General features: G+C 38.5%; 2 protein-coding genes across 2 annotated transcripts; one reads left to right on the forward strand and one right to left on the reverse strand.

The window, feature by feature from the left end:
- Positions 1 to 3: 3 nt before the first annotated feature.
- Positions 4 to 2,887, reverse strand: rpl36 (ribosomal protein L36). The gene is made up of 4 exons (XM_065244430.2): positions 2,783 to 2,887; positions 2,248 to 2,342; positions 984 to 1,118; positions 4 to 134 (listed from the first exon to the last, which is right to left on the reverse strand). The coding sequence occupies exons 2-4, from the start codon at positions 2,338 to 2,340 to the stop codon at positions 45 to 47; spliced, it is 318 nt and encodes a 105-aa protein (XP_065100502.1). The 5' UTR covers positions 2,341 to 2,342; positions 2,783 to 2,887; the 3' UTR covers positions 4 to 44.
- Positions 2,888 to 3,441: 554 nt separating this feature from the next.
- Positions 3,442 to 12,409, forward strand: lmnb2 (lamin B2). The gene is made up of 12 exons (XM_065244429.1): positions 3,442 to 3,883; positions 5,003 to 5,139; positions 7,319 to 7,475; positions 7,552 to 7,677; positions 7,758 to 7,928; positions 8,013 to 8,138; positions 8,233 to 8,453; positions 9,288 to 9,525; positions 9,608 to 9,712; positions 9,800 to 9,919; positions 9,992 to 10,090; positions 10,958 to 12,409. Exons 1-12 carry the CDS (start codon positions 3,668 to 3,670, stop codon positions 10,997 to 10,999), a joined length of 1,758 nt encoding a protein of 585 aa, XP_065100501.1. The 5' UTR covers positions 3,442 to 3,667; the 3' UTR covers positions 11,000 to 12,409.
- Positions 12,410 to 12,765: the final 356 nt, after the last annotated feature.

Here is a 12,765-nt window from a genome sequence, read left to right on the forward strand (position 1 = left end):
TGGTTATGTTTTTACACATACAAATTTATTTGTCACAACACCGGTTACTCCTTCTTGGCAGCAGCTTTCCTCATTGCGGCCAAAATGTTGCTGAGTTCTTCCCTCTTTCTCTTGGCGCGGATGTGAGTTCCCACCTGGAGACAACATTACAATGAGCAAAACACCACTACACGCACCTTAACATTACACAAATAATGACAATGAAGACAATGTAAGGTTTAGCTACATTTAAATATGCAGCTATGTAAATTTCTGCTTTACATGTTTTAAACTTCTAGTGCCCTCACTAGAAAATAAAATCTAATAAAACAGAAAAAGCAAATAACAGTTTACTTAAGATGTTTTTGAATGAAAACAGTTAAAGACTGTTAACTCTTTACCCGCCATTGATGCTTTCCTGACGAGTTTTTACAGTAATCTGTAATTCCGATATCATCCACTAGATAATTTATGAAAATTGAAAGCAAAAACTAATTTTAATTAATTTTAAACTCCATGTATGTTTTGATAATAGTTCTGAATCTGATCTCTAGCTAAATTTCTTTACAAAAATGCAATTATTTCAGCTTTTTGCTCAAAATGTGCTATTTTTGAAGAAACCTCCCCATATTTGAGAGGTGATAAAAGAGAGCAAATGAAGATAAGATGAAACTGGGTTTTTTCCCTGTTTTATTTGTTTGAAAGCAGAGGTTCTGTTCTTTCATTTGATATTTATTTGTATTTTTATATATTTATAGAAAAAAAGTGTCCGGAATTTCATTAAAATTTTGTGAACTTTGGTTAGATATATCCATCAACGCAGGCGAATAAATGCAAACATTAACAACAAGACACCAATAACCACAAATTATAAAAGCACCTAACCTTCCTAGAGACATTACTATAAGTATAAAATATACCTCTACATAATGCACAAGCTCAAACATATGAAAATCACATGCAAAGGAGTCCTCAGATAAACACTTCTGAGAAAACACACATACCCTTTTCTTGATAAATTTGAGGGCACGTTTGTCCTTGGACACTTTCAGCAACTCCATAGCACGCCTCTCGTAGGGGGCGAAACCACACACCTCGCGGATCATGTCACGCACGAACTTGGTGTGTTTGGTCAGACGCTGGAACATAAGAGTAAAGACACATTAGATAAACATCCCACATTATAGTAACAAATAAAACTATTAATGGGAGAAAAATTTGGGCATCATTTACTCAATCTCATGTTATTACAATGTTGTTCTGATCAGTTTGTAATTAAGCCAATCAGAAGCCTCATTGACTTCCATAGTATATTGTTTTCCTACTATGGATGTCAATGAGTATTCTGATCGATTTAGTTACAAACGTTCCTCAAAATATATTCCTTTATATATATATATATAAATAACTAACCCTAAGTTTAAAACAACATGAGGGTGAGAAAATTATTTTCATTTTTGGGTGAAGAACAGGTCGAAGTTACCAATTAAACAACAGAAACACTATTATATTGATGTCTACCACCATTTTGTCACAGAAATTAGCAAACTTAAGCTGCATAGACACTTACTCTAGATAACACACAAGATTTAACTTTGTGTCATGCAAATTAGCGCTTTTCGCAACAATCTTGGCACCCAATTAGCATTATTTACATTGCCACCCATACATTTTGCATCTATTGACGTCTTTGCATCGTCTTCGTACGTAATCTACTCACGCAAATCGTTGAATCGCGTTTGGTGTGTACGCTCCATACGGTTTTACATTACAGCGAGGTGACATGATCATAACCTTTTCACTGCTACAACGTAGACGTTAATTTAGCTAATAGTAAACATTATTATTTATACTAATTGCAACTAATAAACTATTTATTACAACTATTTTCTGATATAAAAAAGCTATTTCTGTAAAACGTTTAAAACAACATGCATTTAAGTGCAACTCAAATATTAACTGAAATACATCGGTCAATATTTGTGTATTCTGGAAATACACAACCCACAAGACAAAATACTATATTATACTAACTTTAGTATTTACTATAGTAGCTTGCAGTATAGTGTTGTATTAACTATAGGAAATTGTAAACTGTTCTAAATACTGTAGCATACTTTGCTATGGTAAACCCTTTAGTATTTGGGAATATCTACAGGTCACTTAAGTGAAAACTAGAGTAAACTTCAGTATTTGTTATGTGGTAAAACCACTTAAGTTATTAATTACAAGTTGTGTAACTGGACTGAAACATTGGTTCAAACTCACCCCTCTCCTGCGGCTGTGCTTGGGCTTGGTAACATTTTTGGTCACTGGGTGGCCTTTATTAAGGCCAACCGCCATAGGATACCTGATGGCCATCTCTGTGAAGATAAAAAATGTTTTAATGTAGACTTATAAGCTATGACGATGGACAAAAATGTGCAAGATACTGAGTTGCATGTGCATTCAATGATACGTCAGTTATGACTTCCAAAACCATACAACATAAAATCACTATTTTATTCATTATTAACGGTAGCATTTGCATTTTTAAACATTGTCGGAACTTGAGTCGTACAAGTGTGGCTAAAGAAATTAGTGTTTGAGGGAACAACATTTCTGACATTGCGGTGCTTCACTGTCTACTTGTAACGAAACACTCAAAAACACACAAACATCGGGTAATCAAATCACAATAATGGCTTATTTCCACTTTAAATTGTTTATAATTTATTCTACAATGACACTCGATGCGATTTTTATTAGGATTGATCAGATATAAAGTGGATTTTAAAGGTTGATATGTTGCGGAGAATCATACCTGCGTTTATCTAATGGCGTCCAAACCGGAAGGACCGCAGCCAGGCGGAAGCTGAACTTTCACACGCGACGACACGAGACTCGCGGGAGGAAAAATAATGGCGCCATCTAGAGGTGAAGGAATCGTTTGAAGTTTACAGTGAACATCTGCCACAACGTGTAAATCAATAAATCATTAATAGAATTAAAAACAATGAACAAAGCTGGTATTGTTACTATTAAAGTTTAATGGAGAAGCATTAGCAAAATATTTGTTCTGCCAATTAAACTGTACATGTATAATTAATTGTGCGTATGTGTGTCGAATTTTGATTTGATTAATTCATTAAATGATTAGTTGACACTTCCAAAAGATTCAATTAAATATTTAAAAAGTGTTACACACTTCAACAAGTCAAAGTAAACAGCACTTGTTTGGAAAATGGTCAAAAATTAATAAGAAAACCTTTTTATTGAATATGCATTATTAATTGTGTGACGTTGGTACGTTGATATATTTAGTTAATTTTGCTTTTGGCAACACTAGAATTCTCTCACAAATATTTTACTTTATAAAAACATTTTTTTGTATATATTTGACGTTTCCATTCGAACTACAATGCCCATAATCTCTTGCGACCAAGTTTTGGCGCGGTTTTACGTTGACGGCGGCCATTTTCTTTTCACACCTCCGTTTCAAACACAGCCAACCAGCAGCAGGACTACAAAAATACTTTCATTCAAAAAACCCACAAACGAGAACTTCCAGACACCGTAGGAACGCCGTTTCTACTACAAGTCGGGTGCCACTGCAAAAACCGGGCCGAAGCAGAGCTCTATCGCCTCGGGGAAGGAGTTTTGTTTTCGTTTTCGTTTGAGATAAAGAGGGTCTATAGCGTGAAGCGATATGGCGACCGCAACCCCGAGCCGCGAGTCCAGCCGTGCGTCGGCCGCGAAGACGCCGCTGAGCCCCGCGCGGATCTCTCGCTTGCAGGAGAAGCAGGAACTGAGCGCGCTCAACGACCGACTGGCCGTGTACATCGACCGCGTTCGGGCGCTCGAGCTCGAGAACGACCGACTGCTCGTGAAAGTGTCTGAGAAGGAGGAAGTCAGCACCAAAGAGGTACGCGTGCTTCTTTCTGTCGCTTTTCATTGCATTTTTTGCTAATAAAAACTTACTATGATTTAAGTAAACAAGTTTAAAGTTTGAGGAAAGTCTCTTTTAAACTTTAATTCACTTGAGTTTAAGTAATTTCACGCCACGGGTTAGATGCGTTGTTAAATGCGAGATGAATTGAGGCGCGTGGTTGTCTTTTTGTGTGTATTTTCATACATGAAAGCTTTTAGTTTATCAGGTTATATAAACTTTATTGTAACCTTACGTTTTGGATATCGATGTGTGTGATGTGCATTGCCCTTCTAGTTTGTAACGTTATTTCATCGACGTTCGTTTTTTTTATTTGTTTATAGTTGAATAAAACTTTGTTGGAGTTGTGCACGGTTATGCAACATTTGAAAAGTCGCGCGTGGACACCACGCGTTGGTTTTACTTAGGACGTCCATGGAAATCGTTTTATTTTCAATAAAATCCACAGGACAAATATATATGTAAAGTGTTGCAATACTTTACATAACCACATAAACGCATGGCAAAATACTTGAGGATTTTACTCGTAAACGGGCAGGGTCAGTACATTTTGCTTTGAATATTGAGATTTTCCTATATGCACGTGAACGTGTTAGGTGGACTTTGTGTAAATTTTAACATCTTCCCAGTGTGAAGTCGTAGTGAATTGTTTTTATTTGATTTCTGTGCTTTGAGTTTTTTCCTGGTGTGTTTGGGCGTTTTCCTTATGCTTTGGGTGTGGCCAAGGTCTTTCAAATTTGAATCTGAACTCGACCATCTGCTCCCCCTTTGTTGTGAACGGGGACCATATGAAACTCCCCCCTCAAAAAATAAACCGAGAGATGTTTCAAAAAAGGTTTATGCCGTTTTTGCATGAAAACGGGTAATAAAAACGTTTTAAAACCCCTCCAGACATTTTCACACTCATTTTAAATGTAAACTGTACCTATCCTGAGGACTGTGTGGACGGTACGGATGATTAAATAATTAGTTGTGGGTCATTTGTTGATTTAGCTTACATAGTTGTAACTCATTTGTATAAGTAAATATTAACGTTGAGCTTGTGTTTGTTTTGGGCGTAACACAACAAACCTGAATAGATCTTTTTCTGTCAAGGTTTCTGGGATTAAAACTCTCTACGAGGCTGAACTTGCCGATGCCAGACGTGTGCTTGACGAAACCGCCCGGGAAAGAGCCAAACTTCAGATCGATCTCGGAAAAGCCAATTCTGAGCTTGAGGAGGTCTCTAAGAAGTAAGTAATCACATTTTTGCATAAACAGTTTTACCATATTAGACCTTTACTCTTTCTCTTTTAAGTACCCATAAAGCTTTAAGTCAGTAGATGCATTTAAACTTGATTTTAGCTTACTTAACCAGGCTTACTTAATCCGTATCCATCTGCTGCTTCAGATAATGCGAATCTGCAAAGGCTTACAAGAATGCGCGTTTTATTGGTCGTTTCTTTATCCCACCTGTACAAAGGGGTTTTCTACTTAGTTGCATACATTTCACTTCGAATGCTATCTTGTTTGTCTTGTTGCTAATGAATACATCAAACAGGAAGTGTGTTGCTATGTGGGTAACTGCTTCAACCACACGCAGCAAGTTGCATTATGCCATGTACCTACATTTGGCACGCATTTCTAAGTGGTTTGGGTTTTTTTATGCCAACATGAGTCATCGTGGTCATGGTGACATTCATTTAGAAAATCTTAGTAATTCAAACAAGTACTGTAACTGAAAGAGTTAAGTTAAAATGCGTTTTGCTCTATTCATTTTAGCGGTAAGGTTAAATAAATTATGCATTGTTACGCACAACACAGAGTATATGACTCTGGGTGAATTGATATTTACAATTTATTTATATTGCATACAACAGAGATCACAATTTTGATGAAAAATGTTTACGTTAGTGATAGATCGATATATTCATCAGAAATCTTGCTGTGTGATTATTATGAATTGGGTAAAAATGACAAAAGAATTGCGGTTTGTATTCTCTGCACAGCTGCGATTTCACGACATCGTAATTTGAAACAAGAAGTAAAAAAGCAAAACTATCGGTCCCTACCGGTAGATGGTATTCTTAGTAAACGGGATTTTCACAGAAGTTTATCGGCATTCCTTAATAAATCTGTATGAACATCTTCAGGGTTTCCTGAAGAAAATGTGTTAGTTAAGGTGGTAGGGTTGGGCGGGGCCCGGGGGGCGTGCAATCAAAGGGGCGGGGCGTACGCGTTATGAAGAAAATTATTTTTAAAAAAATTTAAAACACTTAAATAAAACTTAATTTTGAAGAAACTGTGACAGAAAATGAACACATAATAGGTTATTAATGAATTAAATCTCTGTGAATAGCTGCGTTATGAAGTGAAACTAAAGGGTTAATAAACACAAACTAAAGCAGATGTTAGAGAATGTCTGGCAAACAATGATAGATAGCACAAAAACTATAAAAACTGATTATTTCCCACTATTAATTACATTATCTTAAAGGAGTCTAACTACTGTAGCATGTAAATAATGCATGTAAATAACGTGAGCAGAGCACTCCACAATTATATCTAATCAACAGGCACGTAAAACCTAGCTAGCAGGTTGCTCAAACAACAAAATTACCAGCTAACTGACTTTAAATTTGCAAGAACTATAGACGAATACAATAACAGGCTTAAATAACCGCCAACACATAAGTCCATTTACAGTTCTCATGGACACGTGTTTTATCAACTATTCTCCGAGATGCACTTGACGGCCTTTTTTGCAGCAATTTTTTTTTTACAACCTAGTTAAGGCGGTAGGGTTTCTCGGTTTAGGCGGGCTGCCTGAACTGAAAAGTGCTGCAGGAAACCCTGATCTTTGACCGACTTATAACCTTAACTCTTTCCCCGCCATTGACGAGATTTCTCGTCAATTAAGAGAAAACGCTTCCCCGCCAATGACGAGATATTCCGTCTTTCCGCAATACCGCTATTATCCACCAGGTGGCGCCCTTCCGCAACTTTTTAAAACCGGAAGTATTGCCCTATGCCAAGCTGCTGCATGTCCGTGTCTGTTTTAAAGATCGCTCTGAATCGGATCTCTATGAAAAGTCCGTCATAAAAATGGAATTATATCTGCTTTTTGCTCAAAATATGGTGTTTTTGCAAAAACCTACCCATATTCAAAAGCTGATTGCAAAAGAACCACTAAAGGTAGGATGAAACGGGTTTTTTTGTTTGAAAGCAGAGGGTCTGTTCTTTCATTTGGTATATTGTATGTTTATATATTTAAAGAAGAACATTTTCTGGAAGGCATTAAACTTTGGTGAAAATCATGAAAAACGCTGGCGCTGGCTGGCAACTTTTTTTAAAAACGCTGGCGGTGAAAGAGTTAAATACAGCTTTCCACTTTATTACAAACAAAACTGACATATGAAAAATCTTTTCCAGCTATAAGAAGAAGGATGGAGATTTGGTTAAGGCACTTGCCCGTATCAAAGAACTGGAAGCCCAGTTCAACAAAAACGAGGCTGCACTCAACACGGCTCGTGGCGAAAACAAATCCCTCTCTGCAGAACTGGCCGACCTGAAGGCTCAGCTCGCTAAAGTAAGACATCTTTACATTTAAAGTACTAAGTTCTCCTCGCCTGGTGCTAACAGAAGTGCCTTTTGTGTCCCTTCAGGCTGAAGATGCTCACGGTGTGGCTAAGAAACAGCTGGAGGATGAGACCTTGTTGAGGGTGGATGCAGAGAACCGCAGCCAGAGTCTGCAAGAGGAGCTGGAGTTCAGGAAGTCTATGTTTGAAGAGGTCAGTACTTTTAAATAAACCAACCAACCAATAAAAGCATAGGTCAAAGGGCAGTATCGAATAACGAATGTTTTTCCTAGGAGGTGCGCGAGACGCGCAAACGGCAAAGTAGGCGTACGGTGGAGGTGGACAGCGGGGCGCAGCAGGACTATGAATACAAACTTGCGCAGGCGCTGCAGGACCTACGCAGACAGCATGAGGAACAAGTGCAGATTTACAAGGACGAGCTGCGTCAGACTTTTATGGCCAAGGTACTAAAAGAAAGCAACGTTGGTGACTTATTAAACCTTTATCACTTGATGTAGAGCAAAGTAAACAATTTTTTTTTATTGCAGCTGGATAATGCAAAGGTATCATCCGACATGAATGATAAGGCGGTGCTCACCGCTCGCGAAGAGCTGCAGGAAGCCCACATGAGGATCGAGGGCCTGAACTATCAGCTCAGTGCCTTGCAGAAACAGGTATGTGCTCCTTTTACAGTACAATATGCAAAGATATCATACACTTCTTGGGGGTGTTGTGCGTATTCACAAAGGAGTTTTTGTTCACCCGCAGGCGTCGTCCGCCGAGGAGCGTATCCGCGAGCTGGAAGGCTTGTTGGCCAGCGACAGGGATAAGTACCGGCGACAGCTGGACGCCAAAGAGCGTGAGATGGCTGAGATGAGGGAGTGCATGCAGCAACAGCTGAACGAGTACCAAGAGCTGCTGGATGTGAAACTGGCCCTGGACATGGAGATTAATGCCTACAGGAAGCTCCTGGAGGGAGAAGAGCACAGGTGAGCGCATACCACACACCTGCCGGTTCAGTCTTGACTGTTCTTACATAATACTAGCCTTGTATCTGGGATCACTCACAAGTGTACAATTAAGCAAAAATGACAAGAATGGTAGGCTCGGGAATGCTTTTGAATTGTTCAAATGTGCATATACTGCACAAATTAAGGCGACATGCTAGGTTTTAATGTGTTTGAGGCCAAAAATGCAGTTTAGGTAGGACACTCACTATAATTTGCAATGCTTACTATTCCTAAAATGCTTACTAGGTTTTGAAATGCTAGGTATTCAAAGTACCCTGTGGTCAAAAATGCTGTCGAGGAAGGAAGCTCGTTCTTCAGACGTGTTTAAGCATGCTTGAGGCCTGAAGTGCTGTTGATCATCGTGCCATTTTCGAGCGTTTAACATCACTCCAGGCAGACACACTTGTCTCCTGCCGCTGATGTTGTTATAGCAGCTGGTTCTTATTGCTTGACGTCATACTGTCATTTTCACAGACACCTGCGATGCGAACGTTCTTTAAATCCACTTCACATTTTTGCGCTGAGAAGTGAGACGGATTGTAAAATGTCACGCTGGAGCGATAATTATTTCGTCCTCTAGCCGATGAGCAAACAGATAACGGATCGCCCACAAGGGGTTGTCATTAGACTTAGCATGAAGACGTAGAGAGGAAGAGCCACAGGGAGCTAGGCCACCTATATTTGGACGACGTGTAATAGGAAGGAAAGGTAAGCAGACTAGACTTGAATGACAAATATTTTCACGGTGCGGTTGCCCGTTCGTAGTTCTCGCTTGTTATTGTAAGCATTTTAAGTTTGCATTTTTTTGTTTAGGCTGAAGTTGTCCCCCAGCCCGTCTTCTCGAGTGACGGTGTCCCGCACCGTTGCCAGCAGCAGCAGCAGTTCTTCACGTACCTCCCGTGCAAAGAGAAAGCGTGTCGAGCTTGAGGAAGGCTCCACTGGTGCCTCCAAATTTCACATCAGCCAGAAAGCAGAAGCCAAGGGCAGCGTCAGCATCGAAGAAATCAATCTGGATGGAAAATCGGTCACTCTCAGGAACAGCTCCGATAAGGTCCAAATGATCCCAAACCTAATGTGAGATAAACTTTGGTTCACCAAAGAGGAAATATTGATATTGTTTGTTTCAAATTTAGGATCAATCTCTGGGCAGCTGGCGACTAAAGAGGCAGATCGGAGAGGAAGAGATCACTTACAAGTTCAGCCCCAAGTTTGTCCTGAAGGCTGGCCAGACAGTAACGGTAAGCAAACCGGACCATAACGTCTGCTCTTCATTTCAACATATTTAATATGCGTTCAGCTGTTTATTCTGATGTTACGGTTCACAGGTGTGGAGCGCCGATGCCGGCGTGTCCCACAACCCCCCCTCAGACCTGCTTTGGAAGAGCCAGAGCTCTTGGGGCACCGGAGAGAATTTCCTCACCGCGTTGATCAATTCAAGCGGAGAGGTATGAAGTCTGCTTAATTTGTACTGTATTTTGATAGTTTTGTGCCTCTGACATGGAAACTTTTGCTTTTAGGAAGTGGCCACACGAACCGTCATGAAAAGTGTGGTGGAGATAGAGAATGGTGATGATGAGGATGGAGAATTTGGAGATGAAGATCTTTTCCATCAACAGGTTAGTCTGTGCTCTGGTTGTCGTATAGACACATCATGTATTTTTGTTCCTTACTGGCGCACCCCTTTTTGAGTGGGTGGGGGGTTAAAACGTGATGTACACTTCTTTAAATTAAAGGTGGGGTGGATGAACTCTGAAAGCCGGTGTTGAGATTTTAAATCACCTAAACAAACACACCCCTACTCCAATAAAATCTGGACCTTATTTTGATAGACCTGCCCCACACATACGCAACCCAGGCAACAATGTCGGTCTTTCAAAAATCACGCACCCCGCCTTTAATATTACTCTGACATTTTTCTTTGGTCTAGAAGCCTAATCTTTGTCTTGTTTGAAAGAAAACACAAAAATTGTTTTAGCACTTTACATTTATTGTAATAAATAAAAATAATGCAACAAAGTATATGTTTTATACATAAAATTATCCAAAAAATTAGGTTTGTCACACTTTTAGTGGTTTTACCAACAACGGCCACAAGGTGTCAACGGTTTGCTGCATACTCTTGTCACAAATTAATAAATTACAGTCACTGCATTATTATTTATGCTAAAATGTTGTAAAATATGAAAAACTATATTTTTTTACCTTTCCAAAGATATATAGTTTGTCTTTATATTAAAATGTACATGCTAATGGGAACTTGACATTTAAATGGTTAAACCAGCTAAAAGTTTAAGTAAACAGGATTAATTGGTGTTGGATGTCTTGAATATAAAATGCATTAATCCATTACAAACTGAACTGACTTTTTGCTCTTCATTTTAATGCTTTTAAAGTGCTTCATTAGAATGCATTTTTGTGAACTTGCAGAGATTTTTATTTAATTTTTTTTATTTAATATCTGTCTACTGTTTGTTCTGTTTCAGGGAGATCCAAAGACCCGATCCAGAGAATGTGCCGTCATGTGATGCATTTTTAACTTTTAGTATTTTTCTTCCAGAAATCGAGTCTTTTTGTAGAGCCACTACTTTTGTATTTTTCAATCATGATTTCTTAACTTTCATCCCCTCTATTTTTACGGACCTCGTTTTTAAAGCCAGTTAATCACGAATTGCGGCAAACAATGCTATTTTTCTGCCGTATTCGTTAATGAATAGCCTCAGACAGCATCATAGGAGTTGAAACGCTTCCAAAGTGTGGCAAAATACCATGCGAGAATGAGTCAAATGATATGAAATTAGAGATTATTTGTGTAAACCAGTGACTAAAGAATCGGCATGAATCATTTTCATAGATATGCAGATTCTTGTCATTGCAGGTTTATGAATGGGGGAATTATTATGGGATGCTCTGACGGGGGCGTCTATGCTCCTTGGTTTGTGTTCTGTAGTGCACTATTATATCATGTAACTGACAGTCGCTTAGTACACCTATTGTTTTTGTTTTATGCTTTGCCAATCAGATGAACAGGGTGGAAAAGATTTCCGAAAGATTACTGATTTGCAATACTAAATTTTTTATAATCGTGTATTTCGATCGCTTCACATAGTATGAAGTGTGTTTGAATAAGAGAAATAAGTTGTTTTTTAGTTTGTAGATTCGGCAACGTAAATTTACTAAATGCAGTCCTAGGTCATGTTGATGGTAAAGTTTAGGTGTCAGATTCAATGAATTTATCTGGATGTATTGTTTTGCATTTAAATTTGAGTTGATCGTACGATCAGTAGTCTTTCTTAGTATCAACACTTTTACGTGAATGTTCAGTTAGGTTAACCAAAGAGATTGAATAACCTTGTAATGCTGTGTTCACACCAGTTGCAATAGAGGCGTCAAGCGTGAGTGATTTTAATGTAAAGATGCGTTTACACGTTTTGGGCGCGAATAAGGCGTTTAGTGCGGCGCGATAGACGCAAATCCGCCTCATTTGCACATTTACTTTGCGCGAATGATGCGTATTGAGCAGTGCCGCAGGAAACGCGCGAGTTGAAAAATCTGAACTTCGGTGAAAAATTGGGCTGGGTTAGCCAATCAGTAACTTGCTCTAGTAGTGACGTGATGCGAATTTTTGCTTGAATGTCTTAATGACAACTATTTCACGTGCGAATGAAGCGAGTAAACTCAAAATGTTCAAGCGTCCAACTACGTGTGAATAGCGCATTTTTGCCTACTCTACTGCGTTTGGTGTGAATCCAGCTTTAGTGTTCATAAATATTGTGATGAATTAAATAATTTCTTCAATTTTCTTTTTCAGTTTGCTTAAAACACCTCAAATAAAGTAAAAGTTTTGAATTCATAGTATTTGTGAAATCCACGTAATCTTTATCGTTCCACCCTGTTAGGTCTGTTGTGTTTTGTTTTTCGAACTGTTTTATGTTTTATGTGTTTTTCAGTCAATTATGCATGCAACGAATATTTTTATATAAGTAAGTTAATGAGTAGGGGGACATTGCTAACAAATTTGACCAGATTTTTTAGAAAACGATTGCATAATGTTCAATTACACTGCGATCTGATTTTTAGCTATAACCGTGTTTCCTCAGCATTTTTTAACCGTAGTGCACTGCAAATAAATCCTAAAGCACAAGCGTAGTGCTTTTACACAAATAAAATTGAAATTGAGATGAAATGTCTTTGGGCGCATGCCATGTATAAAACAGTTGACCTGAGAAACAATTTAGATTTTTAATAAATTAGTTTAATGGGGTCGCCCTAATTTACGTTTACTTTTTGGGGT

The sequence above is a fragment of the Paramisgurnus dabryanus genome, chromosome 24, assembly GCF_030506205.2.
Source record: "Paramisgurnus dabryanus chromosome 24, PD_genome_1.1, whole genome shotgun sequence".
In the NCBI taxonomy this organism is placed as follows: Eukaryota; Metazoa; Chordata; class Actinopteri; order Cypriniformes; family Cobitidae; genus Paramisgurnus; species Paramisgurnus dabryanus.